The sequence below is a fragment of the Macaca nemestrina genome, chromosome 1 (genome assembly GCF_043159975.1).
Source record: "Macaca nemestrina isolate mMacNem1 chromosome 1, mMacNem.hap1, whole genome shotgun sequence".
Taxonomy (NCBI): Eukaryota; Metazoa; Chordata; class Mammalia; order Primates; family Cercopithecidae; genus Macaca; species Macaca nemestrina.
The window spans coordinates 181564202-181587632 of record NC_092125.1 but is presented as its reverse complement, the minus strand read 5'-3'; the positions used below and the strand labels follow the sequence as shown (position 1 = coordinate 181587632).

General features: G+C 41.0%; 1 protein-coding gene across 2 annotated transcripts in view; it reads left to right on the top strand.

Annotated features, from left to right (window-relative positions):
* LOC105495048 (basic transcription factor 3 like 4) overlaps positions 1-21797 on the top strand; it is a 31860-nt gene extending 10063 nt beyond the window's left edge. Inside the window, exons 4-6 of one of the 2 annotated variants that reach the window (XM_011764197.2) lie at positions 16808-17009; positions 19514-19573; positions 20105-20550. In XM_011764197.2, the coding sequence (XP_011762499.1) occupies positions 16808-17009; positions 19514-19573; positions 20105-20151 (309 nt within the window). In that variant the 3' untranslated portion in view covers positions 20152-20550. Of the gene's footprint in view, positions 1-16807; positions 17010-19513; positions 19574-20104 lie in introns of both variants that reach the window. The other variant, XM_011764198.2, reaches the window with a different exon arrangement.
* Positions 21798-23431: the final 1634 nt, after the last annotated feature.

The following is a 23431-nucleotide window of genomic DNA, read 5'->3' as shown; positions in this document are numbered from 1 at the left end:
CCACCACGCCCAGCTAATTTTTTTTTTTGTATTTTTAGTAGAGACAGTGTTTCACTATGTTGGCCAGGCTGGTTTCAAACTCCTGACCTCAAATAATCTGCCCACGTTGGCCTCCCAAAGTGCTCGGATTACGGGTGTGAGCCACCACACCTAGCCAATTCCATCTGTGATAGTAACCAAAGTTTATGCTTTCACTGCCATAAGTTAAATTTAATCGTTACTGTGTGTGGTACTACCTCACAATTTTAAATAGATGACTAGTGTACATGTGCTATAAAACATGCATCAGAAATAATGTGGAGGTAGGGGCTAGGCACGGTTGCTCACACTTGTAATCCCAGCACTTTGGGAGACCAAGGCGGGCAGATCTTCTGAGGTCAGGAGTTTGAGACCAGCCTGGCCAACATGGTGAGATCTGTCTCTACTAAATATACAAAAATTAGCCAGGCATAGTAGTGCGTGCCTGTAATCCCAGCTATTTGGGAGGCTGAGGCAGGAGAATGGCTTGAACCCAGGAGGCAGAGGTTGCAGTGAGTAGAGATCATGTGAGACTCTGTCTCAAAAAAAAAAAAAGAAAGAAACAGTGTGGAGGTAGGGATCATTAATAAAGAAATGGCCTTTGGGAGGCCGAGACGGGCGGATCACGAGGTCAGGAGTTCGAGACCATCCTGGCTAACACGGTGAAACCCCGTCTCTACTAAAAAATACAAAAAACTAGCCGGGCGAGGTGGCGGGCGCCTGTAGTCCCGGCTACTCGGGAGGCTGAGGCAGGAGAATGGCGTAAAAACCCGGGAGGCAGAGCTTGCAGTGAGCTGAGATCCAGCCACTGCACTCCAGCCTGGGCGACACAGCGAGACTCCGTCTCAAAAAAAAAAAAAAAATTAAAGAAAGAAAGAAAGAAATGGCAAAGAAAAGGTAGTGGAATGGCAAAATGCCACATGTTCCGTCCACCTTGCATATATAAATGAATAAAATTAACACATCATTTAAATCTGTTTTGTACGTTGAAAATCAGTGTACTGATAAAATAGTAGAAAATGTAAGCCACATGCGTACTTTTCCTTTCAGCTTGATGTGACTGTGCCTTCTTACTCCTAGATACAGATTAGAGCTTCATTTGTAAGACTTGAAATTATATTTAGACATTATTTTTTTTGAGTTATTGAAAGCTTTTATATATTTTGACGGACCTGAAATATTTTTAGAGAGACCATTCTCTCAATCTTAGATAAATATTAGAAAAAACAAATCTAAGTTCCTTCAAACCTCTTTTTAAAAATCTAAAACTTGGTAAAAATGAGTAAGTTGCAGTAATACACATGAATTCTGATAATATTAAACCTAACCTACTTGTAAATGTTTATACAATTTTATATCTTTGCCTACCTTTCTACCCTTCAACTCCTCTGCCCCCGAACCTCAGCACTATTGACATTTTGAACTAGATAATTCTTTGCTGTGAGAGCTGTCCTGTGCATTATAGGGTATTTGGCAGCATCCCTGGCCTTCACCCACTAGAAGCCAGTAACACCCCTACACTCCTAGTTGTGGCGATCAAAAAATATCTCTAGATATTGCAATATGTACCTTGCAGGCAAAGGGCACCTTTAGTTGAGAAACATTTCCTTTTTTTGGGGGGGGACAGAGTCTCGCTCTGTCGCCCAGGCTGGAGTGCAGTGGCCAGATCTCAGCTTACTGCAAGCTCCGCCTCCTGGGTTTACGCCATTCTCCTGCCTCAGCCTCCCGAGTAGCTGGGACTACAGGTGCCCGCCACCTCGCCCAGCTAGTTTTGTATTTTTTTAGTAGAGACGGGGTTTCACCGTGTTATCCAGGATGGTCTCGATCTCCTGACCTCGTGATCTGCCCGTCTCGGCCTCCCAAAGTGCTGGGATTACAGGCTTGAGCCACTGCGCCCGGCCAGAGAAACACTTCTTTAGAGAGGAAAAAAAATTTATTTATACCTTCCTTGCAGTATAGATTTAACTGTGTAGTATCTCCAAGGACATGTTTTTCTAAAGTTTTTGTTCAGATCTGGAAGACTTTATGGCTCTCATAATTAGTAAAACTTTTAGTGTAGGGGCAGCATTGATTTTATAAGTGTTTTACATTGAAATAAGGAACGAGTTAGTAATTTTTGATCTCTTCAGAATATAATCAAACATATAATACTGTGCTGAGGTCATGGTGTTGCTGTAATTGAAATCATCATAGCAAAGTACTTAATGATAGTCAACATTTATTAAATATCTGCGTGCCAAGCATTTTACTAAGGACTTACTAGACAGTGATACAAGATATTTTGCATGGCTTCTGTCTTTTGTAGCTTATGATCTGGTGGGAAAACTAATTAGACAACTAGACAAATCAATATGTATTATATCCTATTTCAGCTTCACAATATCCCTTTGAGTTGGTTGTCGTTGGTTACAGATGAGAGCGCTGAGGCTTAGAGAATTAGGTGCCTACCTAAGATCACGTAGCCTAGTAAGTGCTAGAATTCCAGGTTTGAACTAAGGTGTGTGAAAACCAGAGTTCATACTATTCATTAATTTATCTTGCTTTTGTTCTTTTCATTTATACTTGATTATATTCATTCTTGGCCTTTTCATTTCCTCCCTTCCCTCCTCCGCCATCAAAAAAAAGGGAAAGTAAGAGGTTTACCTGCCTTATATAGGTACTGAGCACCTACCATGCAGAATTCATTACTTAAACCATTATCGAAAAGAAATCCCCATCAGTATTTCCAAGGACATTGCTGTTTCTCCTTTTTCGAGTCTTAATATAGGCATTATTTCCTCCCAGAGGCCTTCCTGGTAGCACCTGTACAGCATTTGTGCAGAGAAGGGTTAGGTGCCTTTCCTGTGTGCCTCCACAATGCCCTGTATCTACTTTTTATTATAGCACTTACTAAATTATATTACAAATTCTTTTTTGTTAATATTGCCACTGCAATTTTTTTGAGGAGTTATACACCTCAAAACATCACACAGAGAATTAATGCCACGTAATAGATATGTGGCATGTGTGTACACTATAGCAGCTTCTCTGCCTTCCCCCCATCCTGGTGTTGTCTTCTAACCCTCACAGGATAGTCGTACAGGGAAATCGTACAAAGTAATAATACAAGGTGGCAACCATAAAATTTCTGAATGTTTGAACCTAAGATGGAGAGGAATTTTACTTTTTGTTCTTCTTTCCCTCTTTCTAAGGTTGATTTTTTAAGAACCAAGATATTTGTTACTTTATATAACCCTTAACAAATCTGAAATATTCCTCTTTGGGAACATCTAGTATACTATATATAACGTGGCTTGCTCATACACTTGGGTTAAAAACAGCTTCTTGAGAAGGAAAAAAGAACCTATTGCATTAAATGTATACATGAAAAAATGGATATGATTTTCAGAAACACTCAGATATAAACATATATATATATCTAAGAATAGGAAACACATTAATTAAAATTTTGTTATTTTTGCTTTGGGATGTTTAAAACTTGTTACAAAGTGTGAACTGGGGAATATACTGCCTTTTTGGGTTTTGGCAGTTAAGTAAAGCAGATAAAAACTTTTGAGAAGAAAAGATACTTTTTGCCATTATTGTGTAACAATATAATAGTACTTTCTGTGCTTAGACCTTCAAAACATGAAAGAGGTAGAAAGTGCTCAGTTTAGGGAGCAAGGAACAGGGAGAGCAGCGGTGGATCTCAAGATTCATTGAATGCACTTAGGCCAAGTAAAGTTTCTCCAAACCCCTAATTTTCTACTGTCAGTACTGGATGTCACTAACATTAGTACTATCCAAGCTATCGGTATTTGTGATTTTTTTTTTCCCCCTTTCAGAGCTTAATTGGTGTCCTCTTCAGAAACTTTAAAAACTAAGATTGGGTACGGTGGCTCACTCCTGTAATCCCAGCACTTTGGGAGGCCAAGGCAGGTGGATCACCTGAGGTCAGGAGTTCAAGACCAGCCTGGCCAACATGGTAAAACCCTGTCTCTACTAAAAATACAAAAATTGGCCAGGCATGGTGGCACATGCCTGTAATCCTACCTACTTGGGAGGCTGAGGTAGGAGGATCGCTTGAACCTGGGAGGCAGAGATTGCAGTGAGCTGAGATCGTGACATTGCACTCCAGCCTGGGCGACAGAGCAAGACTCTGTCTAAAAAAAAAAAAAAAAACCAAAAGACTATTTGGAATAAGACAAGCTTTTCCGAACTTTTTTGCATTCATTAGTTCATTGATTTGGTATAATAAATTATATATAGTTTTTTGTTTGTTTGTTTGTTTTTAATGTTACCAAACAAAGGAAAATCCAAGGCTATCAAAAACTAAAGGATAGGACTTCGGGAGGCTGAGGCAGGGGAATTGCTTGAACCTGGGAAGTGGAGGTTGCAGTGAGCCCAGATCGTGCCACTGCACTCCAGCCTGGCGACAGAGCAAGACTCCATCTCAAAAAAAAAAAAAAACAAAAACAAAAAGCTAGGTGCGGTAGCTCACGCCTGTAATCCCAGCACTTTGGGAAGCCAAGGAGGGCGGATCATGAGGTCAGGAGATCGAGACCACGTGAAACCCCATCTCTACTAAAATACAAAAAATTAGCTGGACGCGGTGGTGGACGCCTGTAGTCCCAGCTACTTGGAGGCAGGAGAATGGTGTGAAGCCAGGAGGCGGAGCTTGCAGTGACCCGAGATCGTGCCACTGCACTCCAGCCTGGGTGACAGAGCGAGAAGTCTCAAAAAAAAAAAACAAAAAAACTAAGGTATTGATGGGTTTCAGAGATGGTTTCATACAAAGGTCCAGTAAATAACCAGCCTTTTTTTTTTTTTTTTTTTTTTTTTTTTTTTTTTTTTTTTTGAGATGATCTCACTCTGTTACTCAGGCTGGAGTGCAGTGGCATGATCTTGGCTCACTGCAACCTCTGCCTTCAGGGTTCAAGCAATTCTCCTGCCTCAGCCTCCCGCGTGGCTGGGATTACAGACGCACCGCCACATCTGGCTAACTTTTATATTTTTAGTAGAAACGGGGTTTCACCACGTTGGCCAGGCTGGTCTCAAACTGCTAACCTCAGAAGATTCGCCTGCCTCGGCCTCCCAAAGTGCTGGGAGGATTACAGGCGTGAGCCACTGCACCCAGCCAATAACTAGCTTTTTGAAAGGAATTCTTAGGCAGACTTGCAGAGTATCATCCAGAACCAAATTTCTGAAAATGTTATATGTTCTGTAACATTTGAAAATATTTGAATGTGGTTATTTGGTAATCTAGTTGAATATAGTTACTGTGCTGTCACTTTTTCTTCCCCTAACTGCATGAATCCGTCAACAATGGGATCTGTTTTATTTCTCAGAAACAACAGACTTTTTCCAGTTTATTTGGTAAGAAGTGTAACCAAAAAGCACTTTGCGATTCAGAAGCCGTAATTGTTCCAAATTGCTTCATAGAGTTTTACAATTATATTCAGAGGACAGCTTCTGTCTTAATTAGGGTATAATTCAGCCTCCATGAAACCCTTCCTGTCTTTCCAGGTACAATCAACCTTTTCTCTGTACTTTTACTGTTGTTAGCCTAAGTTGCTCTTCTATAATATGTTTTTCGCTATCTCATATCGTGGTGTATAATGGTAACTTATTAACCCAGTAGTCTGTTTTCAGTAACTTATAAAGAGTCTTGACAGCAGGGAACATGCTTATTCGTTATAGTCTATAGCATACTGATTCTCTGTGATGAGTTTGCTTAGAGCCTGTTACATTTAAGAGGTACTGATTATTCCAGGTGGGATTGTTCTGCAGCGAGTTAGATATAGGGAGCTAGAAGTTAGAGAAAGCTTAAGGCTGAGAATTAATTGGACACATAAATTTTACTTTTTACATTTTCCTCTTCCTGGTTCTTGTTATTTCTGAACCAGTTGTACAGAAAGAGGACCTAAAGTTATTGGTTGGCTCTTCCTGCAGCTCCTTCTTCCTCCAGCTAGAGCCTCAGGTGCCCATAGATAGACAACTCTGAGTACAGGAGAGTAAAAGGGAAGCACCATGTCCTATCCACCTTATCATCCCACAGTCTCCTTTCTCTCTTAGGGTCCTGTTCGTTTGGCGTTTTGTTTTGTTTTTTACTCTGTGTGTGTGTGTGTGTGTGTGTGTGTGTGTAGATATATCTCTATATATATCACAAAATTTGCCATTTTAGCTGGGGGTTTTTTTGGTTTTTTGTTAATTTGTTTCTTTGTTTTGTGTTGTTTTGAGACGGAGTCTCACTCTGTTGCCCAGGCTGGAGTGCAGTGGCGCAATCTCGGCACACTGCAAGCTCCACTTCTCGGGTTCACGCCATTCTCCTGCCTCAGCCTCCCGAGTAGCTGGGACCACAGATGCCCGCCACCACGCCCGGCTAATTTTTTGTATTTTTAGTAGAGATGGGGTTTCACCATGTTAGCCAGGATGGTCTCGATCTCCTGACCTCATGATCTGCCTGCCTCGGCCTCCCAAAGTGCTGGGATTACAGACGTGAGCCACCACGCCCGGCCAGCCATTTTTAACTATACAATTCATTGGCATTAAAATTCACAATGTTCACCAACCATCACTACTTTTTTTCATCTCTAGAACTTTTTTCATTTTCCTCAACTGAAACTTGGTACCCATTAAACAATAACTCCTTATTCCCCTGTACTCCAGCCCCTGGTAACAGCCAATCTACTTTCTATTTTATGGATTGCCTATTTTAAATATTTCATATGAACAGAATCATGCAGTATTTGTCCTTTTGTGCCGGAGGCCTTGAGTACCTCACTTAGCATAGTGTTTTCAAGGTTCATCTAGGTCTTAGCCTGTCAGAACTTCACTGCTTTATAGCTGAATAATATTCCATTGTATGCATATACCACGTCTTATCCATCCTTATCTGCATCTTTTGTATTTAAAAGGACTTTCTTCCCCTCAGTATAAAAATATATTGCCAGTTGGGTGCAGGCTGGGTGAAGGCTGGGTGCGGTGGCTCACACCTGTAATCCTAGCACTTTGGTAGGCTGAGGTGGTCAGATCACGAGGTCAGGAGTTCATAACCAGCCTGGCCAACATGGTGAAACCCCATCTCTACAAAAATACAAAAATTACCCTTGCATGGTGGCATGTGCCTGTAATCCCAGCTACTCAGGAGGCTGAGGCAGAAGAATCGTTTGAACCTGGGAGGCGGAGGTTGCAGTAAGCCAAGATCGTGCCATTGCACTCCAGCCTGGGCAAGAGAGCAAGACTCTGTCTCAAAAAACAAAAAAAAACTGGCTGAGCATGGTGGTGCATGCCTGTAATCCCAGCTACTCAGGAGGCTGAGGCAGAAGAATTGCCTGAACCCAGGAGGCGGAGGTTGCAGTGAGCTGAGGTCATGCTGTTGCACTCCAGCCTGGGCAACAAGAGTGAAACTCCGTCTCAAAAAAAAATGTATCTGTGTATCTATATAGATAGTAGATATTGCCATTATAGAAAATCAGGAATATAGAGAAAATGTCAAGAACACAATGTTCAACCATAATCCCTACCACCCAGAGAGAGTTACTATTAGTCTTGTATTTAATCTTTCCCATCTTTATGTTCACTATATATATGCACTATATATGTGTTGCTTTATATATGCACTATATATGTTGCTATATATGTCTCATATGTCATATATATGTCTCATATATATCATATGTCACATTATATGTGATATATATGTCTCATATATGTCATAGAGAGAGATATATATATATGATTACAGGTAGATGCACAATTTAGAATCCTTTTTCTGGCCAGGTGCAATGACTCATGCCTGTAATCCCAACACTTTGAGAGGCTGAGGTGGAAGGATTGCTTGAGGCCAGGAGTTTGAGACCACCCTAGGTAATATTGTGAGATGCTGTCTCTCCAAAAAAAAAAAAAAAAAAAAAAAAAAAGGCCGGGCTGGCTGGCTCACACCTGTAATCCCAGCACTTTGGGAGGCCGAGGCAGGTGGATCACAGGGTCAGGAGTTCAAGACTAGCTTGGCCAAGATGGCGAAACCCTTTCTCTACTAAACATACAAAAATCAGCCAGACGTGGTGGTGGGCGTCTGTAATCCCAGCTACTCGGGGGGGCTGAGGCAGAGAATTGCTTGAACCCGGGAGGCAGAGGTTGCAGTGAGCTGAGATCATGCAACTGCACTGCAGCCTGGGCAACAAAGCAAGACTCCGTCTCAAAAAAATAAAAAATATATATATAATTCGCTGGGCATGATGGTGCATGCCTGTTATCCCAGCTATTCAGAGGGTAAGCAGGAGGATCCTTTGAGCCCAGGAGCTCTAGGCTGCAATGAGCTATGATCTCACCACTGCACGTCCAGCCTGGGTGACAGAGCAAGATCTTGTTTTTTGTTTGTTTGTTTGGTTGGTTGGTTTTTGAGATAGAGTCTCACTCTATGCCCAGGCTGGAGTGCATTGCCACAGTCTTGGCTCACTGCAACCTCTGCTTCCCAGGTTCAAGTGATTCTCATGCCTCAAACTCCCAAGTAGTAACCAGGATTACAGGTGTGTGCCACTGCACCCAGCTAATTTTTTTTTTTTTTTTTTTTTTTTTTGAGACGGAATTTCGCTCTTGTTGCCTAGGCTGGAGTGCAATGGGGCAATCTTGGCTCACCGTGACCTCGGCTGCCAGGGTTCAAGCGATTCTCCTGCCTCAGCCTCCCGAGTAGCTGGGACTACAGGCATGCACCACCATGCCCGGCTAATTTTGTATTTTTAGTAGAGATGGGTTTCTCCATGTTTGTCAGGCTGGTCTCGAGCTCCCAACCTCAGGTGATCCACCTGCCTCAGCCTCCCAAAGTGCTGGGATTAAAGGTGTAAGCCACCGCGCCCAGCCCCACAACCAGCTAATTTTTGTATTTTTAGTAGAGATGGGGTTTCACTGTTTTGGCCAGACTGGTCTTGAATTCCTGACCTCAGGTGATCCACCTGCCTCAGCTTCCCAAAGTGTTGAGATTACAGGCATGAGCCACTGCGTCTGACATGTTTTTGTTTTAAAATAATTTTTTTTTAAAATTTTTTTATTTTGAAACAGGGTCTCACTCAGTCACCCAGGCTGAGTGACTCCATCACCATGCCTGACTACTTTTTAGAATTATTTGTAGAGATGAGGTCTCCCTATGTTGCCCAGGCTGGTTTGAACTCTTGGCCTCAAGCAGTCCTCCCACCTCTGCCTCCCAAGGTGCTAGGATTACGGGCATGAGCCACCACACCCTGCCAATAATCATTTTTTAAAATAGCATTATATTATAAAAATTGTTTTATGTCATTAAAAAATCCTTTTAATCATATGTAGGTATTATCTATGTACATTCCACTGCATGGATATACTGTACTGTAATTTAACACTTCTTTATTATTTATTGTACATTATAATGTTTTGATAATAAAAGAATCATGTGTTGAACTTTTCTATACATAAATATATCTCTCTGGGCTGGGCGCCATGGCTCATGCCTGTAATCCCAGCACTTTGGGAGGCTGAGGTGGGCAGATCATGATGTCAGGAGTTCAAGACCAGCCTGACCAACATGGTGAAACCCCGTCTCTACTAAGAATAGAAAAATTAGCCAGGCATGATGGTGGCGTGTGCCTCTAATCCCAGCTACTCAGGAGGCTGAGGCAGGAGAATCGCTTGAACCCGAGAGGCAGAGGTTGCAGTGAGCCCAGATCGTGCCACTGCACTCCAGCCTGGGTGACAGAGCGAGATTCTGTCTCAAAAAAAAAAAAAAGGAATTCCTGTCTTGTCAGACTTGTCACCAGAGAGTAAGAGGAAGTGATCCCAGCATATGTTATAGACTAATGAGAGCTGTAAGCTTTAACTTAATAATAGCCATTAGAAATAAGCAGATGCTGAGCTAGAATTGAATGTGAAGGATATACTGACTGACTTATAAGAGCCTGTGCAAAGCCCATAATCCTCAAAATCTCACATTCTTCAGTCTCACAACACCCTAGACGCTTATGTGCCTTATTCTTAAGAAGTCTGTTATTTGATCCTTTTAAACTGTAAGAGGCTAGTGTGGTGACTTGTGTTTGTAATCCCAGCACTTTGGGAAGCCAAGGCAGGAGGATCATTTAGGGCCAAGAGTTCAAGACCAGCTTGAGTAAAATCATGACACCCTGTCTCTAAAGAAAATAAAAAATTAGCCAGGCATGGTGGCACATGCCTGTAGTCCTACCAACTTAGGAGGCTGAGGTAGAAGGATCCCTTGAGCCCGGAAGTTTGAGGCTGCAGTGAGCTGCTCTTATCAAGCCACTGCACTCCAGCCTGGGAAACAGAATGAACCCTGTCTCTTAAAAGATATAAGAAGTCAGTAAAAGACGAATTTCCTGGTAAACATTTAAGTGCCATTACATATGGGATGGAGTAGCAGTAAAACTTTATTTTAAGGCAACTGCTGGCTGGGCACGGTAGCTCCGGCCTGTAATCCCAGCACTTTGGGAGGCCTGGGCGGGTGGATCACCTGAGGTCAGGAGTTTGAGACTAGCCTGGCCAACATAGCAAAACCCCATCTCTACTAAAAATATAAAAGTTAGCTGGGCGTGGTGTCACACACCTATAATCCCAGCTACTTCGGAGGATGAGGCAGTGGAATCACTTGAACTCGGGAAGCAGATGTTGCAGTTAGCAGAGGCTGCAGTGAGCTGAGATTGCGCCACTGCACTCCAACTTGGGTGACAGAGCGAGACTCCGTCTCAAAAAGAAAAAAAACAGACAACTGTTAATTCTCTTGTATCATTCTCAGTTGGATTCAAAAAAAGTCACAAAGAAGAATTCAAGCCTCCATGAACTGAGAGGGCAGTTATTAGCAAGAGCTTTGGAGTCAAATATAACTTTGTGAGCCTCCTCTAGCCACAAAAATGTACTGCTGTGTAGGAATAAAGTGAGCATCAAATTTACCAGGTGGGAGGCTACTAAGACTAACTTACGCACCTTATGCAGAGGCCAGCAAAGGTAGCGGTTGTTAAGGTGTTTGATAGCAGCATAAAAGGGCCACCCAGCAGTTGCCAAGAGTGACTTAAAATGCCCCTAATTCTGGAGGGTAGGTTGGGCTGATTCTGAAAGGTCAAAACTATAGGAAAATTCAGGCTAAAGGCACAGCCCAGGAGATTCTGGGCATCTTCATTGGAGGCACTGCTGATGCTATATTTAAACCTTAATGTGACGCCGGGCGCAGTGGCTCATGCCTGTAGTCCCAGCACTTTGGGAGGCCGAGGCGGGAGGATCACGAGGTCAGGAGATCGAGACCACCCTGGCTAACACGGTGAAACCCCGTCTGTACCAAAAATACAAAAAATTAGCCGGGTGTGCTGGCAGGCGCCTGTAGTCCCAGCTACTCAGGAGGCTGTGGCAGGAGAATGGCGTGAACCCAGGAGGCGGAGCTTGCAGTGAGCCGAGATTGCGCCTCTGCACTCCAGTCTGGGTGACAGAGCGAGACTCCGTCCCCCCTCCAAAAAAAAAAAAAAACAAACAAAATAAACCTTAATGTGACCCATTATCTAGCATTTGGGGAGTTGGTCTGACAGCAACCTTTTTCTTTTTTTTTTTTTTTTTTTTTCCTTTTTTGAGACAGGGTCTCACTCTGTCACCCAGGTTGGAATGCAGTGGTGTGATCACAGCCTTGACCTCCTAGACTAAAGCAATCCTCCCACCTCAGCCTCCTGAGTAACTAGGACTATAGGCACATACTGCCACGCCACCTGGCTTGCTTTTTTTTTTTTTTTTTTTTGGTAGTGATGGGGTTCTCGCTGTGTTGTCCAGGCATCTTGAACTCCTGGGCTTAAGTGATCCTCCTGTCTCAGTTTCCCTAAGTGCTGGGATTACAGACATGAGCCACCATGCCCAGCCATGATTTTAGAATAAATTGTATAGGAGGTATCCATTCATTCAGCAGATCTGAGTGATTATTATGTACTAGATATTGGGGGAAATACTATGTCTAATAAGGCATGGTGTCTGATCTCAAATTCACCTTCTAGTATGGTCAATGACTTACAAATGCAATTATACTACAAGACAATTCTGTATAATAGCAGTAAGTTGGCACCTTAAGTTTTCACAGAGAAAGAAGCATCTTACCTCAATCTTGGATAAATGGGAATGTGCAAGATGGAGAAGTAGGAAATGGTTCTTCTAAACAGAGAAAACAGCATATTTAAGTACACTAGGCATGAGAGGACAAAGTTTACTGCTAACTACTAGACACATCAGTATTGTTAGAGCAAAACATGAGAGCAAGGGCATTCTGTGGTTTGGACTGGGGTCTCAAAATGCCTCTTTCTCCTTAGCTCAAGTGGCATCCTTTACCTGCAGCTATCTTTAGGGGAAAAAAAAAAACATAAATGGGATGTTTGGTTGAAAAAAAGACCTCAGTGCTGGTATAGTTGCTAGTTTAATAGTCCCTTTTATTTGGCTGCTCCTTGTTCTTATATTGTGCATATATGGCTTGCTTAAACCACACAGTATAAAATCACTGAAAGAAGTGAAGTCTCGATATTAAATGCATATAATTTGCTTTATGACTTTAACAAGTTCCTTATCCCTTCTTTTACCCAAAATGGCAGGGGAGGTGTCTAACTGATCTTGTTCAGCCAAATAATTCATCGTTTGATAGTTTCTAATAGCTTGTGCCCAGAAGCCTTATATAACCATGTCATTTGCTCAGAAGGAAGGAATGTTAGGTAGAAATAAAATAATCTGAATTAGTTGGGCATGGTGGCGCACGCCTGTAATCCCAGCTACTTGGGAGTCTGAGGCAGGAAAATCGCTTCAACCCAGCAGGAGGAGGTGCAGTGAGCAGAGGTCGCGCCACTGCACTCCAGCCTGGGCAACAGAGTGAGACTCCATCTCAAAAAAAAAAAAGAAAGAAAATATTATAGCTGTTTTACCCTCTAGTATTTCTCTATATTCTAAAATTAACTAAACTCTCCATCCCTTTCTGGACCTTTCTGTTCCTGAAGCTGCATCTTTTAGACCACTCTATTTAAAACAGCCATGAATAAATTTATGTTTCACAATCTGAGATGGAATTCATCTTGCTTTTCACACTAAACGCAAGCATATTTCAAACTAGAAAGACCTGTATCAGAGTGTAAAATATAACAACATTTAGCCTTCAGAAGAGAAACTTGAACATAAGGAAAAATTCCATGAGTTTGTTTATTGTTTTTGGCTCCATGTTAGCCTCTTGTTTTATAGCCAGTAAGATACATCTTATCTATATACCTGTTTTGTTTTCTTTTGTGTTCTCTATTTGGCCTATATCCTGAAATCATTCTCTGGCAAGCTGTCATGAGGCCATGGAATTTTATTTATTTATTTATTTATTTTTTGAGCAGTGTCTCACTCTGTTGCCCAGGCTAGAGTGCAATGCCATGATCTCAGCTCGCTGCAACCTCCGCCTCCTGGGATCAAGCGATTCTCCTGCCTCAGCCTCCCGAGTAGCTGGGATTACAGGTGCCCGCCACCACACCCAGATAATTTTTGTATTTTTAGTAGAGATGGGGGTTTCACTATGTTGGCCAGGCTGGTCTTGAACTCCTGACCTCAGGTGATCCACCCGCCTCAGCCTCCCAAAGTGCTGGGATTACAGGCATGCGCCACTGCACCCAGCTGAATTGAATTTTTGTAGGCAAATAAGTGTTTTAAGTGTGAGAATGACTTAGTAGGAAGGAAATTAAAGAACACGTTGGGAAACCCAGGTTAAAGTCCTCAGTTTGCACTTAACAAGCTATTTGTCCTTGGGTATGTTGCTAACCAAGAGCTTTTGTCTTCAGTGTTTATTTCTTTAACATAAAGGATTTGAACTGGAAGACTTCTAAGTTCAACAAATGTATAGCCTGAATTTTTTGAACAATACTGATTTCAAATTTCTTGTGACTTTAATGTCTATAAATTAAAAAATGTCTCAGATTCCAATATTTGAGACTCTCTGCACCCAGAAGTATTTTAGAAATCCCTTTTTTTTTCTTTCTTTTTTTCTTTTTTTGAGACAGAGTCTGACTCTGTTGCCCAGGCCGGAGTGCAGTGGTGCGATCTTGGCTCACTGCAACCTATGCCTCCCAGGTTCAAGCGATTCTCCTGCCTCAGCCTCCAAGTAGCTGGGGTTATAGGCGCCTGCCACCACGTCTGGCTCATTTTTGTATTTTTAGTAGACAGGATTTCACCATGCTGGCCAGGCTGGTCTCGAACTCTCGACCTCAGGTGATCCGCCTACCTCGGCCTCCCAAAGTGCTGGGATTACAGGTGTGAGCCACCGTGCCCGGCCTTTTTGTTTGTTTTTTGAGAAAGTCTCACTCGGTAGCCAGGCTGGAATGCAGTGGCATGATCTCAGCTCACTGCAACTTCCGATTCCCTGGTTCAAGTGATTCCCCTGCCTCAGCCTCCCAAGTAGCTGGGATTACAAACACGTGCCTCCACACCCAGCTAATTTTTGTATTTTTAGTACAGACAGGGTTTCACCATGTTGGCCAGTATGGTCTCAATTTCCTGGTCTCGTGATCTACCCGCCTTAGCCTCCTGAAGTGTTGGGATTACAGGCGTGAGCCACCGCGCCTGGCCCTTTTCTTTTTTCTTTTTTCTTTTTCTTTTTTTTTTTTTTTGAGAAAGAGTTTCATTCTGTTGCCCAGGCTGGAGTGCAGTGGTGCAATCTCGCCTCACTGCAAACTCCGACTCCTGGGTTCAAGCCACGTCTGCCTCAGCCTCTGAGTAGCTGGGATTACAGGCACCCGCTACCATGTCTGGATAAATTTTTGTATTTTTAGTAGAGACAAGGTTTCACCATGTTGGCCAGGCTAATTTTGAACTCATGATCTGTCCACCTTGGCCTCCCAAAGTGCGAGGATTACAAGTGTGAGCCACCACACCCGGCCTGAAATCCTTTTTTAAACCACATGATTTGGTCTTGATTTGGAAAATATAGTCCTACCATATCTTTTATTCTTTTCCCATTCTAAAATTATGTGATTCTAGCCTAAATGCAGAACAACATCCCATTTCACATCCACTGTCATCCTTCTCAAGCCCAGATTTCACCCACTTTAACATTTAACTTTTCTACCAAAACTGTAATTATCTTCAAAACTATATAATTGATCTTTTCTGAAGTTAATATAACTCACAGTGCCGTGTTTTTAGAACAGCTGGATTGAATGCTTATTGTGTGTGATATAATTAATAGAACCCTAAGTGTAGTAGTGAGAGAGGGAAGGGTATAGAATTCAAATAGTGATTTTTGTCAGAAAAACGTGGGGAAATTATTTGTGGGGTTTAGTTACAATTTTTCAGGGATTTGCCTTTATTTTCTCTGTGTTCCAGGTCTTGCCTGAAATTTAGAAGCCCCTTTCTTGCCCTTCCTTTCTGGTGCTGTCAATACTGGTGATCACCTCTGAGGAAGAAAAGCCCTCTTCCCACAGTCCATGGAGAACACTCAGCATCTATGCTTGATTGTGACAGGGCAGATTTTGGATGGATCATGAAATGCTTCTAAAGTAGCCAAGAGTTAACTCTTCCTAACCTTTTTATATAGTAAGCATGTTACCACCAAGGTAACTTACCCAGGGGAATCAACTACAGAGTGGAATCACATTATTTACACATTTAACTTACGCAAATTCAACTCTACTAAAAAAAACAAAGTACATGAGTGAGAGAGAAAAATAACAATCTAAGTAGTATATGTTAAACCTTCCATTTCAGTAAGTCCCAGGCAATGGATGAAATCAAATCTGAAATAGTTCATATTGGTGAAAGTTATGGAAAGAATGTGAGGATGATTTTTAAAGGTTTTCTAGTTGTTGATAAAGCATGTTCAGGTCACTAGGCAAGTGGGTGGGACAACTTCTTTGACCTTTACAGGGGTTATTAAAGATTGTTGAGAAGCTACCCTTAAGAATTAGAGGAACTGGCTGGGCGCGGTGGCTCATGCCTATAATCCTAGCACTATGGGAGGCTAAGGTGGGCAGATCACCTGATTTCAGGAGTTCGAGACCAGCCTGGCCAACATGGTGAAACCCTATCTCTACTAAAAATACAAAAATTAGCCGGGCATAGTGGCACGTGCCTGTAATCCCAGCTACCTGGGAGGCTGAGGTAGGAGAATCGCTAGAACCTGGGAGGCAGAGGCTGCAGTGAGCTGAGATCGTGCCACTGCACTCTAGCCTGGATGATACAGCAAGACTCTGTCTCAAAAAAAAAAAAAAAAAAATTAGAGGAACTAACAAAATCCCCTATAAAGAATGACATGATGAGAACAAGTTGACATTTTTATAAATGTACTAAGTGCTTAAAGGAATGAAACACCTGGTTAAATTTCTGAGTGTTCTTTATGGATTTTCAGTGGTTATTTTTACTATATACTGTTGCCCCTTTATAACCAGTCCCCTAAGTAAGATGCTACCCTACCAAGTGGAAATTGCACTGATTTTGTTTGACAGTATAAATTGAGTAAGATAATGAGTAATTTCATTAAGAAGCTGGTTCGTGGCTGATACTTTCATTTTTTAAAAAACGTGGGCATGTACTTCTTTTAGAAGTCTTTGAATTTAAAATCTAGATTCTATAATGAAGTATTTCTTAACCATCCTAATAATTTGTGCCATCTACACCATTTTACTTTATTAGTATGATCTTTTTCCATGAATGTCCACTGCTTGGCCAGTTACTACCTTGGGATTACATAACTACCAAGTGAAAAACCATAATTGGCTGACTTGCTTTTTAAAAATATTTTGTTTTAGTGTACCTAGCATGTGAAGTACATTTTTCTTCTGTGATCATACAGGTGAACATGATTAAAGATGATGGGACAGTTATTCATTTCAACAATCCCAAAGTCCAAGCTTCCCTTTCTGCTAACACCTTTGCAATTACTGGTCATGCAGAAGCCAAACCAATCACAGAAATGCTTCCTGGAATATTAAGTCAGCTTGGTGCTGACAGTTTAACAAGCCTTAGGAAGTTAGCTGAACAGTTCCCACGGCAAGGTAGGTATTTCAATTTAGTAAATCTTTCTCTCCCCACCTCACTTAAAGAACCTAATCATTTACAAGGTGTCCCATCTTAATTTGGATTTGCCTGAATGTAATTATTTTACTTTCTATAAAATTATTTCTATGCTTCATAAAATTCTGAGTTTGTTTCTTTAATGATTATGTAGTGTGACACATAGAATATTCAGAAACATGGCTGGGCGTGGTGGCTCACGCCTGTAATCTCAGCACTTTGGGAGGCCGAGACGGGTGGATTCCCTGAGGTCAGGAGTTCGAGACCAGCCTGACCGACATGGTGATACCTCGTCTGTACTAAAAATACAAAAATTAGCCAGGCATGGCAGTGGGCACCTATAATCCCAGTTACTCGGGAGGCTGAGCCTGGAGAATCGCTTGAACCCGGCAGGCAGAGGTTGCAGGGGCCGACACTGGGCCATTGCACTCTAGCCTTGGCAACAAGAGTGAAATTCTGTCTCACAAAAAAAAAATAAAAAAGAATATTCAGAAACATTTTGGTAGTAATATAGTAACTTGAGAGGTAATTACCTAAAAGGATAGTGCCAGGACCTGCAGGCCATAATTTTATTTTATTTTATTTATTTTTGAGACAAAGTCTCGCTCTGTCTCCCCGGCTAAAGTGCAGTGGTGCAATCTCAGGTCACTACAACCTCCACCTCGTGGATTCAAGCAGTTTTCGTGCCTCAGCCTCCCAAGTAGCAGGGACTACAAGTGGTATGCACCACTGCACCCGGTTAATTTTTGCATTTTTAGTAGAGACAGGGTTTCGCCATGGTGGCCAGGCTTGTCTTGAACTCCTGGCCTCAAGTGATCCACCTACCTTGGCCTCCCAATGTGCTAGGATTACAGGCGTGAACTACGATGCCTGGCCCATCATTTTAAATAGTTAATTTAATATTCACTGCTAATTAATGACAATCAGAAAATCTGTTGTATGGCTGGGCACAGTGGCCCACTCCTGTAATCCCAGCACTTTGTGATGCTGAGGAAGGAGTATTGCTCGAGGCCAGGAGCTCAAGACCAGCCTGGGCAACATGGTGAGACCCTGTATGTACAAAAAATACAAAAATTAGCCAGGTGTGGTGGAGCGTGCCTATAGTCATAGCTACTCAGGAGGCTGACGCAGGAGGATCACTGGAGCCCAGGACTTCAAGGCTGCAGTGAGCTATGGAATGCCACTGTACTTCAACCTGGGTGACAGAGGGAGACCCTGTCTCTTTAAAAAAAAAAAAAGAAAAAAGAAAATAATGTTGTCAGACATCTATGTTTTTGTTAAATATTATTGATTGCCCTATAAATATGGCAACCATAAGTTCTGAATTTCCAAGATAGTCCTGGTTTCAAATGTGTCATGTTGCCCCTAAAAATGAAAAAGCCTAGTATTGCAGTGCCTATACTACTTAGCTAGATATTTTCTTACATCAAAAGAAATGAGAAACAATTGATTGATTGATTGATTGATTGATTGATTTTTTTTGAGACAGAGTCTTGCTGTCTCACCCAGGCTGGAGTGCAGTGGCGTGATCTTGGCTCACTGCAACGTCCGCCTCCCGGGTTCAAGCAATTCTCTGCCTCAGCCTCCCAAGTTAGCTGGGATTACAGGCGCCCGCCATCACGCCCGGCTAATTTTTGTATTTTTAGTAGAGACAGGGTTTCATCATCTTGGCCAGGCTAGTCTTGAACTCCTGACCTCGTGATCCACCTGCCTCAGCCTCCCAAAGTGCTGGGATTATAGGCGTGAGCCACCGCACCTGGCTTTTTTTTTTTTTTTTTTTTGAGACAGAATCTCACTCTGTTGCCCAGGCTGGAGTGCAGTGGATTACAGGCATGAACCACCATGCCTGGCTGAAAAAAATATTAATATTAATTTTTTTATTTGGAGAATATGGCCACTGTAAAGTCTTTTTACTCAGTGATCAGTTATTCCACTTTGCATATAAATTTTATCTTTGTAGGCCGGGTGTGGTGGCTCACCTCTGTAATCCCAGCACTTTGGGAGGCCAAGGCAGGTGGATCCCTTAAGGTCAGGAGTTCGAGACCAGCCTGGCCAACATGGTGAAACCCCGTCTCTACTAAAAATACAAAAATTAGTTGGGTGTGGTGGCATTTGTCTGTAATCTTAGCTACTTGGGAGGCAGGGAGAATTGCTTGAACTTGGAGGTGGAGGCTGTAGTGAGCCGAGATCGCACCACTAAACTCCAGCCTGGTCAACAGAGTGAGACCCTGTCTCAAAAAATAAAATAAATTTCATCTTTGCCACACATTGAAATTGCCAGCTGTGTATCAGTATATATCTAAATTAAAGTTTTATTTATTTTTAATGTTACTCAAGCAAAAAACTATGAATGGCATTTTAGATTGACAATATTTAGCTTTTTCTGAGCAACTGGATGTGATTTATACAGGAAAAAAGGGATAAACATAAGTTTTCTTTAAGGTCTTTGTTCTCAATGACTGATACTAAAATAAACTTTTTGTAGTCTTGGACAGTAAAGCACCAAAACCAGAAGACATTGATGAGGAGGATGATGATGTTCCAGGTAAGTGACATTTCCTTAGACTTAAGATTTTAAGCATCCTGTTTATCTCCTTTCAGTCACTGCATAAATGACTTTTAGGTTTGTGTTGATTGTAAGTTCATGAATTTAAGTTGATTCACAATAATATGGATAGGATCCAATGTAAAACAATGCAAGCCCCCACCTTAGAATCAGAAAGTGTCACACAAAGCTCTGCTGCCTGGATTTATTAAATTGAAATCACTGTGATTATAAATCTGCATAGCTATTGTTATAACATTTCTGTGTGAATTATAATTGACATATGAATTCACCTCAGTAGTTTGCATAGACAAAAAAAAGATGAACATTTCCTTAGGATTACTGTCCTAAGCAGATAATTAAATCATTGTTAGTAACATGCCACCAGTTCATTTCTGCCTCCTTACGTTTTCAGGCTAATTCTAGTTGTACGAATTTTATTTTTATTAGGGTTAGAAGTTAGGTGTTCCATTTACCTCTTTCTCCTTTTTTTGTATTCTTTGATTCATATGCTTTGTTTTTCTTTTTCAGATCTTGTAGAAAATTTTGATGAGGCATCAAAGAATGAAGCTAACTAAAAGTTTGGTTTTTGGAAGCTGGCATGGACTAGATTTAACAAATCAGCTATGTGGTTCCAAAGTTTTACAGACACAGAGAACATCACCTGTTACTAGTTCAGTAATATAAATATTTTGTATATTAATAATGCTGTTTGTTCAGCATTTTTCGGTCATTTGATTTTGCATTTTGCACTTCCTCCCAGGATATTTTTTTGGTCAAAATATGAAGTATTGGTGCAGTTTGAGGGTGTTTTGTTTTTTTGATTCCTGGTTTTTTTGTTTTTTGTTTGGGGTATTTTTGGTGTATGTATGTTTATGTATGTGTGTGGGTATGTGTGTATACAGTGGAGAGCAATTTGGAAAACATTTCTATTTATCCTCCTCCCTCCCCAGTAGAAATAAAAAAAAAAATCTTTACATTTGTTACTTTTCTTTTCCCCCATAAGGCACAGAATTAATGGAAATTGAGTGTCTTGGATTTCAGATCTGAAGAGATTTTTACCATTAGTGGTTTGATTTTAATTTGCTTGGTTAACTATCATATTTTTCATATACTTCTCTGGGTTTAAAATGTCTTGGAGGTATTTTGCCACTGGCTTCATGCTGGAGTAATGGGTAACGTATCTTTGGTATGGTTACCTTAGATTCACTTACCTAGTCAGACCCAGAAGAACTTCTTTTACTAGCTTGCTTCCTAAATGCCTTTTTCCCTCTCCTTTTGGTCTCCAAATAGCCTGGTCAGCTTTTGGTAATATTCTTCCTCATCTTCCACCTAGCTTGAGAAGGATGTTCTCCATATAGAGTTAAGCGAGTGCCTAATCCCTCCTTTTGTAAGATTTTGTTCCCTCATCTTGAGGAACAACAACTTCATCTTCAACTTTTTATTTCCCCCCAATTTTACAGTTCGGTAGATTTCAAACTGGAATAGCTAGCATGTGCTTGCTAAATAATTTTATGCCAGCCTTATCCTGTATCCTAGCTGTTCTTAATAGCAGGTACAAAAATGCCTCTTTTTCAGCAAGGTTGAAATTGGGAATGTCCTTTTGAATCAGAAGAAAATAGGCCATAGACTCATCCCCCAGCACAAATGGGCATTCTATGAAATGGTACTGGCCCTAGGAGGATTTCCTCAACCACTCTCCTACTCTTGGCCTTGAACCTACCTCTGGGTTGGATCTTACTATTGTAGCTGCTCACTATACCCTCCTGCATGCTTAGAATAATGCTTTGGGGGGAGCACTGGTAAAACACAGTATTTATTTTTTTACCTCCTTTAAGAGGACTTGGAGGTAAGTTGCATTCATTCACTCAAGTTTCACTCTTGCTGTCTAATAGAAGCTTACGTTTTGCTATATCAGCATTTGTTACAGCCAATATTTAAGGATAAAGTTTAGAAAATATATCATTTCCTGGCCCATCATCAAACTAATACAGCTTAACCTTGCAGCTGCCAACTTTTGTGTCAAGCTGGATATCTTTATTTGATATCTAAGGTGCAAGACCAACAATATATTAAGAGATCTATAGACATGAAGGCAAAGCTCTTGTATTTTTTTTCATCCAAACACCTCAATTTATTTTATAAATTTGTTCATTTTTCCTGTTATGTTTTATATAATATATGGACTAAACAAAATAAAATAACAGTACAAAAGAGGAGACTATTTCCTCTTGTGCTTTTCTTGATGTTGTGTACAGAATTTCCTTTTATATTATTCCTCCACTCTCCACCTGTAAATGAATGTTAGTGCAGTAATTGTTTGAAATAATGCCTCATCCAGTGTTAGATCAGTAGCTCTACATGATCTATACAGTCCAGAATTCTTTCTCTAATTGTCCCAAAGGAGGACATTGTGGAGGCAGAGTTAGGGGGACCACTTCTAGTGGTTAGGGACAGATAAATAATAGGCAGTATAGCGCATGAAAGAAAACACACACTTGGAAGCCAGGAGACTTGTGTCCTAGTCAAAATTCTGGCATTAATTATGTGACCTTGGACAGGCCTTCTAACTACTCTGAAATTTATCAGTCAAAATAAGATGTTTCTTTTTTTTTTTTTTTTTTTTGAGACAAGGATTTGCTCTTGTTGCCCAGGCTGGAAAGCAGTGTTGCAGTCTTGGCTGACTGCAACCTCCACCTCCCAGATTCAAGTGATTCTCAGCCTCCAGAGTAGCTGGGGTTTTTTTTTTTTTTTTTTTTAAGTAAAAATGGGGTTTTACCATGTTGCCCCAGGCTGGTCTTGAACTCCTGACCTCAGGTGATCCATTTGCCTCAGCCTCCCAAAGTGCTAGGATTACAGGCGTGAGCCACTGCGCCCAGCCCAAATGAGATGTTTCTAAATGTAAAGTTTCTTCTGCTTCTGCATTTCTGTGGATCTCATTTGAAATTTTTCAAGGAAGGGATTTTATCGTTTGTTCAGAGATGGCTTTATTTTTATTAATACCCATAAAACGTTTGTGTATTTGCTTCTTCCTCTTTCTCCTTTTGATCACATTTTAGCTGCTTATCTAGAGGATCTCTGGCCAGTATTCCTTTTTATTGTATTGATAACAATTCTTAATGGCTGGCCTCTCTTGTGTACAATGAGCCAATATTCTTTTTTGTTCTATATTTTTGTATCTTCCCCTTTCCTGAATAAAGCATGTTTAGAGTCTCAAATCCTCTCCACAAAGACATGTTCCTCCCTCCAGTGTGGATAGACACAGGGTAAGAGTTTGGATGAAACTTTTGTAAATAGTGTTCTTGGCATAAATATGAATTAAATAGTTTTTTTATATTTAAAGAACTAGTTAAATATGTGCTTCTTACTAAGGTTAGGTATTTTTTGCCAAGATAACAACGATAAAAGCATTTTGTGGGAGAAATTGACCTTAAAATTTCGAGATAATTCAAGAAATGTCTGCAGAAAATTGATTTATGATCTTAATTTTTGTATTAGTCCTTTGAGGTTTTTTTGTTTGTTTGTTTTTTGTAAAGCTCCTCATCTGTTTTGGACAAGTCCAAAGTAAATGGTTGGGCTCTTATATCTGTTTCACCCTTATTTTTCCTATTAAGTAATGGTTTAAGAATATATCAAGCACCATAATTTGTTATTAAGTAGCTAGTGCTTACAGGATTCCATTAAATTCACTTTAATAAGTCTATGAAGTTCTTATGAAAAACTTGTATCAGGGATGTGTTTGATTTGTTTCTTTGTTTAATTCAGTGTTTAACCCTAGGTATGCTATATACCCATAAATAAGATACCGTTATAAGAGATAGTATGGTTTGGTTTGGTATGGATAGTATGGTTTGGTTT